The sequence below is a fragment of the Falco cherrug genome, chromosome 4 (genome assembly GCF_023634085.1).
Source record: "Falco cherrug isolate bFalChe1 chromosome 4, bFalChe1.pri, whole genome shotgun sequence".
Classification (NCBI taxonomy): Eukaryota; Metazoa; Chordata; class Aves; order Falconiformes; family Falconidae; genus Falco; species Falco cherrug.
Genome location: NC_073700.1, coordinates 111,462,493 through 111,476,031, shown reverse-complemented (window position 1 = coordinate 111,476,031; position 13,539 = coordinate 111,462,493). Strand labels below are relative to the sequence as shown.

At 43.6% G+C, this 13,539-nt stretch overlaps 2 protein-coding genes across 3 annotated transcripts in view; one reads left to right on the top strand and one right to left on the bottom strand.

Annotated features, from left to right (window-relative positions):
* Nucleotides 1–115: 115 nt before the first annotated feature.
* MALSU1 (mitochondrial assembly of ribosomal large subunit 1) lies at nt 116–7,396 on the top strand. Its single transcript, XM_055706608.1, has 4 exons — nt 116–331; nt 2,170–2,348; nt 5,320–5,401; nt 6,585–7,396. The coding sequence occupies exons 1-4, from the start codon at nt 142–144 to the stop codon at nt 6,809–6,811; spliced, it is 678 nt and encodes a 225-aa protein (XP_055562583.1). The 5' UTR covers nt 116–141; the 3' UTR covers nt 6,812–7,396.
* A 3,028-nt stretch (nt 7,397–10,424) lies between these two features.
* IGF2BP3 (insulin like growth factor 2 mRNA binding protein 3) overlaps nt 10,425–13,539 on the bottom strand; it is a 114,244-nt gene continuing 111,129 nt past the window's right edge. For both annotated transcript variants that reach the window (XM_055706603.1, XM_005445805.4), the window contains one exon: nt 10,425–13,048. In XM_055706603.1, the coding sequence (XP_055562578.1) occupies nt 12,947–13,048 (102 nt within the window). In that variant the 3' untranslated portion in view covers nt 10,425–12,946. The remainder of the gene's footprint in view (nt 13,049–13,539) is intronic.

Here is a 13,539-nt window from a genome sequence, read left to right as displayed (position 1 = left end):
CCGCTGCGCGCGCGCCCGCCGGCACCGCCCGCCCGCCGGCAGGACGCGCCAGTGAGGTGAGAGGGGCGTGGCCGCCAGTGGCCAATCGCGAGGCGGCGTGCGGGAGGGGCGGGCCGCGGGGGCGGCGGGGCGGCGGCGGGCATGTGGCGGGCGGTGGCGGGGGGGCGCCGGCTCTGGCGGCCTCTCTCCGCCGCGGCGGGGGGCGCCCTCCTGCCGGAGCCGCGGCCGCCGGGGCTCGGGACTCCCCGTGGGGGCGGCGCGGCGGCGCGGGGCGCGGGAGGCGGCGGAGCCGGGGCGCTGGGGGCGGCGGCGGAGCGGCGCCAGGCGGCAGGTAGGGCCCGGCGAAGGGCGGCCCAGCCGTGGGGGCAGAGCTGCCAGCGTGAGCCGGCGGGGCCTGTCGGAGCGCGACACCGCTCGCGGGCCTTTTGGCTTCCCGCCTGGTCCTTCGCGCTAGTTCTGTCGCGACTGGTAAGGCTGGTCGCTCTCGAGGTGGCCCCGAGGGCGCCGGCCGGCCCGCGGCCTCACAGCGGGTGAGGGAGCGCGTTGTGCGGAGCGGCCCGGCCAGCGAGGCGCCGCGCAAGGCCCGCAAGGCCTGGGGCTCCGCGGGCGCCAGGCGCTGGGCAACGGGGCGCGGCCTGGCGGGCCCGGCACGGCTGTGAGGCGGCGCGCCAAGGAGGCCGCGACCCTCGGGCCCTCGGCTCTGCCCTGCGCGGAGTGTAACGCCTCGGGAGGAAAGCGACTGTTGAGGACACGGGGAGTCGCGCTCCGCAGCTGCGGGAGGATCCTGCGCGACCGAATCGCCCTTATCTCGGCTGAGAGCACAGGCCTCACAGCCGTAACCGTGGTGCTGAACCAGCTTCCTAAGCCGTGCTCTGACGTGGGGAGTCAATGGCTAGTGCAGAACTTCTGTGAGGATACTGGTGCTGAGTTGGAGGCGTTTTTCTCATACACGCTTATTATAACAGAAAAACGTTTCCCTGTACAGATGCGTGCGCAGAGCTGGTTTGTTGTAGCTGTTCTGCAAATCTTCTCTAGCCTAGATCTGACAATGACGTTCAGCGTGGCAGAATGTGCCTGGGGTTGTTTAGACCATTCGTTCTCTTAAGTAGGCACTAGAGACTTCACATGTGGCTACCAGGCAAATATTTAACTTTTGTAACCGCTGTGTCTGGAGGAGCAGTGGCCACTGCTAATCTTCTGCATGTGTGACCACAGCAAAAGTTGAAAGAGTGCATGAGTCCCTAAGCTCAAAGGCTTTCATTTACAGAGATCTGATCCAATTTCACATCCCCATTCATGCATATAATTATATGTAGCTATTGTTCTTTTGCTTGCCTTTTTCTTTATATTGGTAAATATAAAGCTTGGCTCTGTGCTGATGCTCATTCTGCACTAACGCTCACTTTATAGTGGCAAGCATGCATTGCTGACAGATTCAAATTATGCCGTAAGTATGTACAAGTTGCATCTACCTAATTGTGGGCAATTCAAAATAAACTGATTTCATGGTGCGAACAGAAGGTAGTTGCACTAATTTACTAGTTTCTAAACTGACTTGCTTAAACTGTTGAAGGACTAAAGTCTTGTCTAGAATACAGTAGTCCTCTGTGGCAGAATAGGCTAGGGAAAAAGTGGCTTTACTGGGTGCAAAGATAAAAAGTACCTTCACGCTGCATCATGTCAGCTACATTTTCAATATATTGATTTCATCTAAAGATTTTAGAGTGATTTCATCACCATGTATTATCACAGACCTGTTGAAAAGCATTATTCTGAAATACTTTTAATTTTGTCATTTTAATAATGTCTGAAGTACTTAGGTTTCATTGATGATAATTGACAAGTATCTGATGATAGCATTGACTCTAAAGTACTAACAACAAGAAATAAGTTAGTTACCTGAAAGAAACTTTGATGTTTGCTGGCTGCTATATCTAGTGGTAGTGTTATTTACCAGAAGAGTGCTTAGTTCTCAACTTTGATGGTTTTAAAAATGATCTTTAAAAATCTGCAGTGCATGTTGCGTTGTCAGTATCAAACCAAACTCCACTGTGAGTGGCTATCTTAGGCAATAATTCAGCTCATTGCCATTTTATGTCATCTTAAGTGGTTGATTTTTGCAATTAAAAAGATAAATTACCACTGCATCATTTTTTCTGTCTGATCCAGATACTGTTCTTCCGAAGTTCAACATTGAATTTGTTGTAGCTCTGCTGAGGCAAGAAAATGCTAAAGACATCTGTGTCATCCAGCTACCTCCAGAAATTAAATACTCCAATTATTTTATAATTGTGAGCGGATCTTCAACACGACACCTCCATGCAATGGCACATTACATGCTGAAAATGGTAAGACAGTTCACGCTGTGCTCTCTGGGTTTTGGAGAACGGTTTTAAATGTTGTGAAAGGAATTCCCCCAGGATTGCATGTATGGGGGTGTACCAGGCAAGATGAAATTAATTATCCTTTGTTTAGTCCTGAATACATCTAGCGACTGACTGTAATTTTTGCGTTTAGCGGTACTACTCAAAATGTAGAGAATATATTTTAAAAACAGACTTCTCTGTATTTAGAACAGTGATAAAATAAGCACAGTTTGGTGGCAAAGATGATGTGAAATGGTGGTGGTGACCTGTGTGTCCACTTTTGTCTTCTGTCCAGCAAGCTTTATAGCTGTTCCCACTCATTCAAAACAGCTTAATCTGACTGTTGCCAAACCCTAATCCCTAAAATTTCCAGGTTCTCGGATGTATTGCAAGACCAGAAAAAAAGATGGCATATTATGAGGCACAGGGGTCCCCTCGCTGGCTTACTAAAATGAACTGCTAATTAATAGTCCCCACACTGTGCCTGTGTAGGAGGAGGGGAGAAGCAGCAGCAGCAGCCATTCTTGCACAGGAGTCTTGCACTGTTTGGCTTTGGCGGAATGTGAGCTTTTCAGTACAAAAATAGACATTGGAGTAAAACTGAATAGGTCCTTAGGGATAAGGACCAGACTGAAGGAGAGAGACATTTTATGGCCAGAAGAGAGCCAGCTGACTGTTAGAAGGCATGGTGTAAGGAATATGCCTAGTCCCCATCTCAACCAACTGTCTATACTCAACCTGCAGTTTGCCTTCTCTTCATGCACTTTCTTTCCCTGCCTGACCCCATTTTTTCTTTGGATCTTAGTTTTACTTTCTTCCTTCCAGTCCCACTGGTTTCAGCTGTGAGACTTGAAGGGAAGGAGTGGGGGAGACGGTCTTGCTTTTCGGTGCCTTTCTGAGCAGCTAAGGCGAGTTTCTTGTGTTCTCTGCAGGAACTGATGCATCTTTACAGGCTACAATTTTGCCTCAAGCTAGAAGTTGTGTTAGTGTGATTGAATGTCCTGTATTTAAGTGCTTAGTATGTACTCTATCACTTGCATAACTTGCTAGTCTGAAATCAACAGGTCTCCATCTCCCTCAGACCAGAAGAGATCAGTGACCACCACCCACCCTGCAAAAACATGCCTGTGCCACAACTGGCTACTCCTGGTGGCTGTAAGAGCAGAGCCTCTGGGGAGACATGGTGTCCTCCTGAGCATCCCGAGAAACCGCGAAGCCTGGCCAAGTACTCAGGAGCGGCTGAGCTTGCCTGGCATTGAAAGTTTTCAGGGCAAAAATAAAGTTGTCGTTTAAGATGTAAAGCAGAGCAGGTGTGCTCAGGAGTGCTGCTAAGCAGCTGGCAAAACGTTATGGTAATACGTGATTTACACTAAGTTGCAGAAGCGCTTGCGTAGCATGAGTCTTCCTGCTTTTCTTCCAGTAGCTTGTAAATGGCAAAGTCCCAACTACTGCTTACCCCTTCCTGTCTGGTTTCACGTGAGAGGAAGAAACTAACACTTGACTTTGTTATAACCTGTTTACCATTACACAGCCCTTAAAGACAAAGCTGAGGGAAACTTGCAGTGGAGATCAGCCTTTCCAGCCTCTGTTACATAGGTGGTGGCAGGGCATGCTGGGCTCTATAGTAATTTAAGCAGACTTTCAGAGAGTCTCTGAAAATCACCTGCTTTTGAGGATATCTCACAAGCTATCTTAAAGAAAGGAAGGTAGAACAGGTTGTGAATTACATTTTGAAAGTTCTCCATTCTGGTTTGCAAACTGGGGCCGCTGTCCAGCAGCTAGCGTTGTGTGGGAAAAACCAGGAACAGTTCCTTTGTAGCAATTGCTTTCCCAGTAAAGGGCTAGCCAGCCGTGCTGTTACAACTACTTGTTTTGTAGTTTGTCTTTTGTGGCAGAAAGGCCTGTTAAGAGCCATGCAGCTTCACTCTTAGTTTCCTTGTGGCCTTGTGCTGAAATAAATGTTGTTTAGTTTGGGTTTTAATTTCAGCTTGAAAAAGGTTTCTGTATTTTTTTGATTGACTGCTTCAAATAGAAATTTGAATAAAGAAGCTCTGTGAAGATGCACTTGACTTCATTTATCATTATTTTTTTTCTATTGATGCTTCTTGTAAAGAAACAAGTGGGTTGCGGCCAGGTCTGAAAGTGACAGTATGAGAGCCTCTAGTTGTCAGATCTCTTTGCTCTGGTGGGTGCTTAGATTCTTTGTGTGCTCGGTGGGGAGAGCCGAGCCTCTCAAGCTGGCATCTATGAAAGCCATCCTGTTGCACAGGGAACAAACTACCTTGCCCTAGCTGAGCGTTTGCAGCCATGCTCTGAGCTGCCCCCTCCCCTCTCTCACAGCGGTTCATAGCTTGGGAACCTGTGTGCTGCTTTGCTTTCCCCCCCCTCTTGCAGTGAGTGTTGAGAGCATGCACTGAACAGACAGGAGGCTTCTTGGAATGCCTTCCTTACGGCATGGGTTGAAGCTTGTTTTCTCCCCAACCCCTTCCCTCTGAGACGAGGATAAGCTTAGCATCTCCATTTCTGCATCCTTAACTAACCAACGAAAAACAACAATGAAAGAAACCTTAAAGGAAAATAAAACTTGGTGGTAATGGCAGCTACAGGAAACCGATAACTGAAAGACTATTTTAATGCTAAGCAATTGTATTCAATATTCGTTTTGAGAAAAAATGGACACCTATAAAATTCATGGGTAACTGTATGGGAATTATGAGCATTAGGATTCCAGATCTGATACTAAATCCCACCGAGTACTTTCTGGTGCTGCAAGTGTATACTTATTTTTGTGTGCAGACCCCAGAACCAATATGAAGTAATCTTGCCCATTTAAGATTTAAAACAACTCTAGGCAACTCAAAGTCCAGCTTATCTGTTAAGTTTCCATGCTTTTAAATATATGTATTTAAATATATAAAAGTATTTAGTTTTCTGCCACTGTTTCTTTTCTCAGTACAAGCACCACAAAGAAGAAAGTGATCCTCATACTCAAATTGAAGGGAAAGAGACAGATGACTGGCTGTGCATTGATTTTGGTAAGTGTTTGTGAATCTGAGAAATAGGAAGTTCTGCATGAGCTCTTTGTTCAAGGAAACATCTCACAGTGAACTCTGATTGCCGTGGAGAGTTTACAATATACTCTGCTGTTTTGGAATTCTAGTTACTGCTTGAAGTTGTTACTAAATACATCTTTACTAAAGATCGCTGGCACTGAGAAGAAAGCAATAACTTCAGTGGCTAAAAGAGGTCCTAATAAATTGAAGATAACAGTAGTGGAAAGAGAAAAGCTACTTCAGACAACTTTCTCAGGTGTATATAATCCTTTGTTGGGTGAGTGAGGGCTCTTTGTATGCGGCCTTAGTAGCAAACTGCTGAAAAGACTTCCACCATCCAGATCATACCATGACATGGGGTAAAACCTCAGTCCTAAGAAATTGAGTTTAATTCTTTATTTTACAAGTGTGAAACTCTACACAAACATAAAAGATTTTGCATTCAGAAAGCATTTCTCCTTCACTAGCTAGCTCTAGAATATCACCCTCTAACTTTGTGTTTTGGCTTAAAAGAGAGCACGGGTAGATGAGGAGCGCTGCAGCCAGTGATGTTAAGACTTGGATACTTCACTGTCAATGATTTTGATAGTTATAACTGAAAACAAATTAAAATTTAAAGGCGTAACTAGAAAAAAGTGCATGAGAAGTACACTGGAATTAACATTCCCTAGTATTGTTTGCACAGAATTAATTTCTGTAAGAAAAAACTTATATCAAAGTTTGGACCTGTTTCATTATAAAACCCACCTGGGAAATGTGAGCAACACACCAGAAGAAAATTACTTGGCTATAGCCGAGTATTGTTGGTAATACAGGAAAACTGAAAGTCCATCTGTAATCTAAGGGAGGTGACTCTCAGGTAAAATTTCTTTTGAATGACGTCCTTCTGACTCCTAGAAGTCGTAACTTCCTTGGTCTGGAGTCTTGTGATCGTGAGTATTGTCCCTCTCACTCTCCTGGCTGTAGTCTTAAGAGTCTGTTAAAGGACTGACCAAATCTTAACACTTTCAGGGACTCGAATCAGCAACTTAAAGAGACCTCCATCAGCTGACCCAGTGTATCGAGCCAGAATGGGGGTGGAAGACTTGAACGCTTTTGTGCAGCTGGAAGTGTAGCAGCGCTTTATAGTTCACATTAACGCATTGTGAATTTCTGTTCTGTGCAGGTAGCATAGTGGTGCATTTCATGCTGCCAGAGACACGAGAGGTTTATGAATTGGAGAAGCTATGGACTCTCGGTTCCTACGATGACCAGTTAGCCCAGATGACTCGACAGTTACTGCCAGAAGACTTTATATTTGGATTGACTCCTAACAGCAGTGATCCATCTCGAGACAAGAACTTAATGCAGCTGCTGAGTGGAAAGACAGATGAAAGAAACATAGAACCTTGATTTCTGACTCTGTGGCCACTGCAGTTGATCAGTACAATACAGTATTTATTGGATGTGCCTAGGAAAAGTTCTGAACAATCTACAAAAAGTGGTCATAATCATAGAATCTTTGCTGTTGGAAAAGACCCTTAAGATCAAATCCAACCATAAAAAGTCAAAGAACTCCTCCTATCATAAGGGAGCTTCCTGGGCAAGTCACTGTCTGAAGGGAGTTTGCAGTGAGAAGAGTGGGGCAAAGACACCTACTTACCCTGAAACTCATGCTCAGCCTCTACAGTAATTGTTTTTCTAGTATCTTTGGAAGACTTGCCTGCAGTGGCAGTGCAAAAGAGGCCTGAGTGCTGCAAGGAAAAACTATGTGAAATAGTAGAGTTTAGATGAGGCTTCTTGGATTAAGCCATTTGCTTCTGGTCACGATGAAGCAAGTCATGCTCAGAGTTGAAAGAGGAGGTAAAACTGGTGTTACTGAGCACATAAAAGCCAAAAGCAGCATAACGTAAGTGTGTGTTAACAGACAGTAAGTCAGTTTTTCAGCCAAGGCAAATCTCTTTTTAATAAATAAAAAAAAACCCTGAAGAGCTTCAATTCCTTGTCTTCACATTAAAACATTCAGCTCATTCTGAGAGTGCAGTTGGTGCCTCTCCTAGTTTTCCTCTCACCTGGTTTCTGGAAGAAGACACTGAGGCAACACACTGTGGCAGCTTCTCTGAGGCAGGCATAAGTGGTTCTAAAGGAATTCCTTAGTCCTTGAGCCTTACTTGCTGCTAACAGTCTGTTCAGCACTTTCAGAAGTGCTGTGTGTTCTTTGACTGCTGCACGGTCCCATAACCAGTTAGAAGAGCTTTCAAGATGGTTACAAAACTGTGTAAAACAAGATGCTTTTCTCCACTGTAGGACAGTGCTTTCATCGCTAGAACAGGATGTCTTCTGCAGAAGCTTGCTGTGCCATGCATCAGGAAGCAGGAACAGAAGCAGATCCTGAGGACGCTCACCTTTTTTACCTCATAGCCCCACAAAGTACTTCAAGCCCTGTCTGCATCTCTTCCCTGCACAGCAGCTGCTTGTTCAGGTGGAAATGGTGGTCACTTTTTTTTGAAAAAAAAAAACAAAAAAACCCCAAAACCAAAACCCACCCCTTCTTCCTCATTTCAGAGTGGTTGTGTTTTCTTGCTCTGTCTAGCCTGTTTTTTCAGGAGTGACTGCCTCTGAGCTCACCTGCTCTGTGACACGAGGCAGCAGATAGCTCTGCAAATTAAGCAAAAGGAACATTTATTGAATGTAGTTAAACTATGCAGATAAAACATCTTTGCCCATGAAATAAAGGTATTGGTGTTAAGCCTGACTGCAAAGAAAGGTTTTCAAAATGCTTTGCAATACTTGTCAGGAAGTAATCCACACGGGGGAAGATAACCTTGGCTGTCTTACAGCATGATGGGTTCTAAACCAGGCATTTCCTCCTAGGAGGGATGCGTGGGAGTAACTTTGGATCATTCCCTGAAACCATTTGCCTTTTGCTGCTGCTGAAGATAAGTAATACTAAATGAATAGAGGCAGGTTCAGCAAACATTACACTGTTACGTGAACCCACATTTAGTAACCAGAACTGCGTACAGTATATCCCATCTCAAAGAGCACAGCAGCAAAAGCAGCACCCAGAAAAAAACATCAAGAGCTCGGGAACAGCTTCTGTGTGAACAGACTAGGACTCTTACAGCTGGAAAGGGATAATAGCGTGCAAACCAAGACCAAAAAAAAAAAAATCAAATTAACCAAGGAGACAAAAATCAGTAAAATAAATGAAAAAGTATAACTGAATTTACTGCCAAAGCATGTTGTGGAACGGAGTTCTATTGAATATCCAGTGGCTGCTATTAAATCAGGACTGCCAGCTCAGGGAAAGAACTTCCTCATCCTGCATTTAACAGGAGCAGTCATAACCCGTGCTGAGCTACCGCGATGCCCCAGCCAGGTCACCTGCCTGACTTGGCAAGTCTTTGCCCTGACACTCTTAAAAGGTGGGATGCAGGAATTAATAAAGGCGGTCTGGATGGTCGGTACCGTGCAACACTAAACCCCTTTCAGAAGGGAAACGTTGGGGAATGGTTTCAGTTCCATTGATCAGGCGATTTCCATGTAAAATAAAAATACCGAGCAGCTTTTCCAATGAGTCCGTAGGCTCATCACTCAGTCCTGTGCAGGTTTGGCTGTCTGGGATCCCTTGATGATGGGATGAAGAGGAGAAACAATTACGAGGGTGGAACTTTTGTCATCATTTCATTAATTTCCTGCACTGCATCAAGGGACTTCATTATCGAGCAGTTGAGCTACCATCTCCGTTACAGACCAGCTCGAGTGCCTCCTCCGCGATTCCTCACGTTCATTTAAGAATCCCATGCCCTAGTACCATGCCAAGACCATGCTGTCCCGCACAGCACGCATGCTTCACTTAACAGAAACTAACACACAGAGCGCATGCCTTTGAAATTGCAGCTCAGAAATAAAAGCTTTGGAAGGTTAGAAGCAAATAAAAGCATCATGATTAAGCAAATGCTTAAAACAGTCAGGGGTTTAGCTGTCACAAATGCACCAGTGATACAGAGGAAGGCTTAACTTCTTACACGTTGCTCAAAGGGCATGGATGCTGGCTCTGAGAAAATAGCTCAATACCGGCATGGAAGAACAAGCTCAGAGTTCCCTGTGAAATGCAATTCCCTACGCAGTGTCTTTTACAGCCATCATTTCTTCAGTTCCCTCTTTCTGCTGGTTGGTCCCAGAAAATGAGCTGTGAAGACAAGTGGGAGGGTGCAAGGGCCTGGAAACCAAGTTTGGTTTTCCACTCCTCTTTAAGAGATAAAGAATTCTATTATTCATGGCACTCCTCCGTTCCCCAATCCCTCCCTCTCACTCTAAAGCATTTGGTTAAACGTCTAGTCTCATTTCTGTTCCAAACAGTGTTAACAAGGCTCCAAACTGAGAGGCAATACCACCGCACCAGCAAGTGGTGTGTGTTTGGGGGGGTGGGGTGGCAGGAGCAAGATGGGGGTTGCAGCCACGTTTGCTTGCTGGTGTGACTGCTCCTGCCTATCCGAGCTCCTAGGGCCACGTACATTACACAGCCTCATCATGCTGTGAGCACCAATGTAAGGACTGGGTAAAAAGCAGCTGAAAAAATTTTTTTTTAAAAAAAAAAAAAAAAAAGAACTGCAATTCAGATCTCACTTCAAACCTGTTCAAAAGATTCTTTCATGTTTGCCCTGTGTTGGGACTGTTGAGTGCACATCCCTTCCGCAGCAGATCAGCCTAGGTGAACTGCGTAAGACCGAATCCACAAACAAATCGGCCGTAATACAGACTGTACAGCATTCTTATATGAGGGGGGGAGAAGAGGAATTATAAGCCACAGAAGTCACTGCTTGTATTGGGAAGTGCAAACATTGTAACGTGGCTGCTGGGTGCCCTAGCAGCTACGGAACACCTGTGGGTGACTGTTCATCCTTATCCAGTAATTATTATGGACAGAAAACCAACTTGATTGAAGTACCACAAATACTTGGAACAGTCTGTCCCTATGCCTCATTAACTTACAAAAACACCACACAACTTTATCTGATGATAGGAGTTAAACTCTTTATTCCATTCAGAGGCATCTGGCAAGTGGAGCTGCATTGGGGGGCACATTACAGATGAAAAATGATCCATACTTTGTGAATATTGAAATCATTTACAGTATTTACTTTCTAGCTATTCCCAAATACTCCAAATTACCAAGTCTCAACTGAAAAGAAAAACATGATTTACCATACTAAGTCTAGAAATTTAAGAGAGATGACAGTATTTAAATCATCAGATGTAAATGCAGCGCCTATTTGTAAATAATTTTTATGGAAAATAATGAAGTCAAATCCTCCTCAAATGTTAAGAAAGGAACATCAGACTGACTTAAGCCTCAACGAAAATTAAAATGCTATGACTTTTCATACTTCAGTAATTTTAAATTCATTGTAAGAGAAAAAAATTATCCTAAAGGCTAGATGAAGGTCACTGTCAAAAAAGGAAAAGAAACTCATTTTTCTTTGCTAAAACTACAACATAAGTTTGTGGTTTTTAAACCAATTAGTAAAGAAGAGATGCAGGAAAACCACTTCAGACCATTTTCAAAATTATCTAATCTGTACAACAATGATCTTTGGGAAAATTATCTAGTCTATGTAGTAATGCCTCTATTTCAACATGAACCTAAGAGGTAGATAACAAAATGATGAAACAAATGTTTTTGCTCATTGTGCCCCTCAAATCAGTGCAGCATGGTGATTCTGATCATCTCATGCACAAAAAACATCACAAAAAAAAGGTTCAGAGGTAATAGCATGGCTCTGTCGACCACACACATACAGGCGCGCACGCGCACACACACACACACACAGCAGTCTTTATGCACCATGTGTTGCCACATTTTTTTTTTTCTTAAACTGAGGTAGACTGAAGTTTATTGTAGAAACTTGAATGTGTCACTATTACCACAATCATCATTCAAATTACATTCGGAAATTAAAAAATTTGGTAACTTTCCCGTTATCCCTGCCTTTTGACATTTTTTTTTTCCTCTAATGGTTGGTTGCAGAACGTGCATAAATCCTGCTGCATCTATTATAAGCCAGGCTAGAGAGGTTGTTGGTTTTTGTTTGTTTTTTTTTCCTTGTAATATTTTTAAACCTTCAAAGTGGCTTAGTGTGGCCCATAACAGCGGCTGGATATGTAAACTTAGCCTTTCATTATCTTTCAATGTGATCAAACACTGTTTGACCTTCCCCCATCGTGGTAACTGAAAGCAGTATGATGTGATCTGCAGGCAGCAGAGACCCTTGTGGCCTCCAATACACTCCAGCAGATCAAGTGTTCTATCAAACTGAAGATGAAGCTTGCTCTTTGAACAAAATGGCAAAGTCCAAATGGGCTGCAAATGGTTAAATGTAGCATTATTAGGTAGTGATGGTCAAAGGCACAAAGGGTTCATGCATTCAATCAAGTAGCACAAAAAAAAATTCAGCCTCTTGCAGCCTTCTAATTTTTTCCCCCAACCCCAGCCTCTTGCCATCACTTCCTTGTCCTGTTCCCAAAAAAGTACCGTCACAAACTTTTTCATCCCATCTTAAAAGAAAACTAAACGGCATTGCTGCTATCAGAATGTTGGCATCATTCACTATCTTTTGAACATTCACTGAATTTTTTTTTTTTTAAACAAATGATGGTGTTGAAGCCCTCAGAAAATCTGAGGCTATGTTTTTTTACCCACCTTACTCCCATCAGCCAGCAGCTAGAAGTGCTCTACTATATTTTTCCCCGATAAGTCTGTAGTACTCCTGGCTGGTGGCTGATCAAATTTTAATTTTTTTTAAAAAAATAAAATGCTCAAGAACTATTAGCTTTATAAAGTATACAAAATACCAAAAAAAAAAGCAAAAAAGGAACAATTTCTCATTGAGGTACTAAATGCCTGAGGTAGTTTAGTAAAATGCATATTTATCTTTTTATGCCCTGGCCAACACCATTCAACACTTCCCTTAGGTTATTCATGGCAGTGTTATGTAAAAATGCAACCAAATTCTTTTTAAAAAATGCCACTTGTTTCAACATTGGGACTAACACTTAAACTCTTGTCAATGCCCTTGCTCTAACCCTAGCCCACCCGCAATCCCACCCTCCAAATGTGTTTCTTCTTTTACAACTGGACCTATAAGAGCAATGCCTTTTTTTTGTTGGTTTTTTTTTTCTTTTTTTTCTTTTTTTTTTTTTAAACCAGTGAACTCAGAAGAGAAAGCTTCATTAAACCAAGTTCTAAAATTGTTGGGGAATAATAAGAACAATAAAAAAAGACTAACGAGTTTATGTTAAATTGTGAGAATAGAACAAAAGGGAAGTGAAGGGGTCCTTATTTTAAAGCTGGGTTTCAAAAGTTTGAGAGAGCCTAAAGAATACATTCTCAGAGACAGCGTTCAACGGTTGCCTGGTCCTCGAACAGGTGATTGGCTTGGTGGATCTTCTGCATATAGCTTCAACAGGTGCTCACCACCCGTCTCTGTCGCACAGTCTGTCTTTGGTCTGGCATCTGTCTCTGATGGGCCATTTCCTAAACCTTTATTTCCGTCTCGGCTGAGGCTGTCCGCTTTGCAATGTTTTTTGCTGTTGCTGCTGCCTTCTTACCTGAGCCAGTATTTCCTGAATTTTCCTCTGAGCAAGCTGGAGGACACAAGAAGAAACACCCCATCATGACGCCACGCTGCAGTGACTGCTGTTTACAAATCAACTGTAGATGCTACCGGGATTAAGAAAGTCTGGAATAACTAAATTCCTAGTACTGACAAGATTACTCATCAGTTAAAATACGCTTGGGTTAGTAACGATGTGCAATTTTTTGATTTTTCTTCCTTCCCCAATTACCACAGCTACCTGCACGGTCATCTGTACTACAGCACACACGAGCACAGGAAGATGACTAACAACATTAAGGCTGCTGAAGCTACGGGCTACTTTTGTTTTACTCCTCTGGAGATAATAATGTTTTACAAGAACCCACTGTGTATTTTAATAGAGTATGAACAATTTTTTTTTCTACAACAGGGAATCCAGAAGGCCAGACTTACAGGACTTAACCAGCCTTCCCATATCCTTCCTGAACTACAAGCCACCTGTAGCAAAGTGTCAAAAGAAACTGGACTGAACTAAAAGTT

Bases quoted from the DNA above. Each gene is read 5' to 3' on its own strand.
- MALSU1 (XM_055706608.1), top strand. From the start codon at position 142: ATGTGGCGGGCGGTGGCGGGGGGGCGCCGGCTCTGGCGGCCTCTCTCC. The intron at 2,349-5,319 runs GTAAGACAGTTC...TTCTTTTCTCAG, and splicing joins CACATTACATGCTGAAAATG to TACAAGCACCACAAAGAAGA. The intron at 5,402-6,584 runs GTAAGTGTTTGT...TGTTCTGTGCAG, and splicing joins CTGGCTGTGCATTGATTTTG to GTAGCATAGTGGTGCATTTC.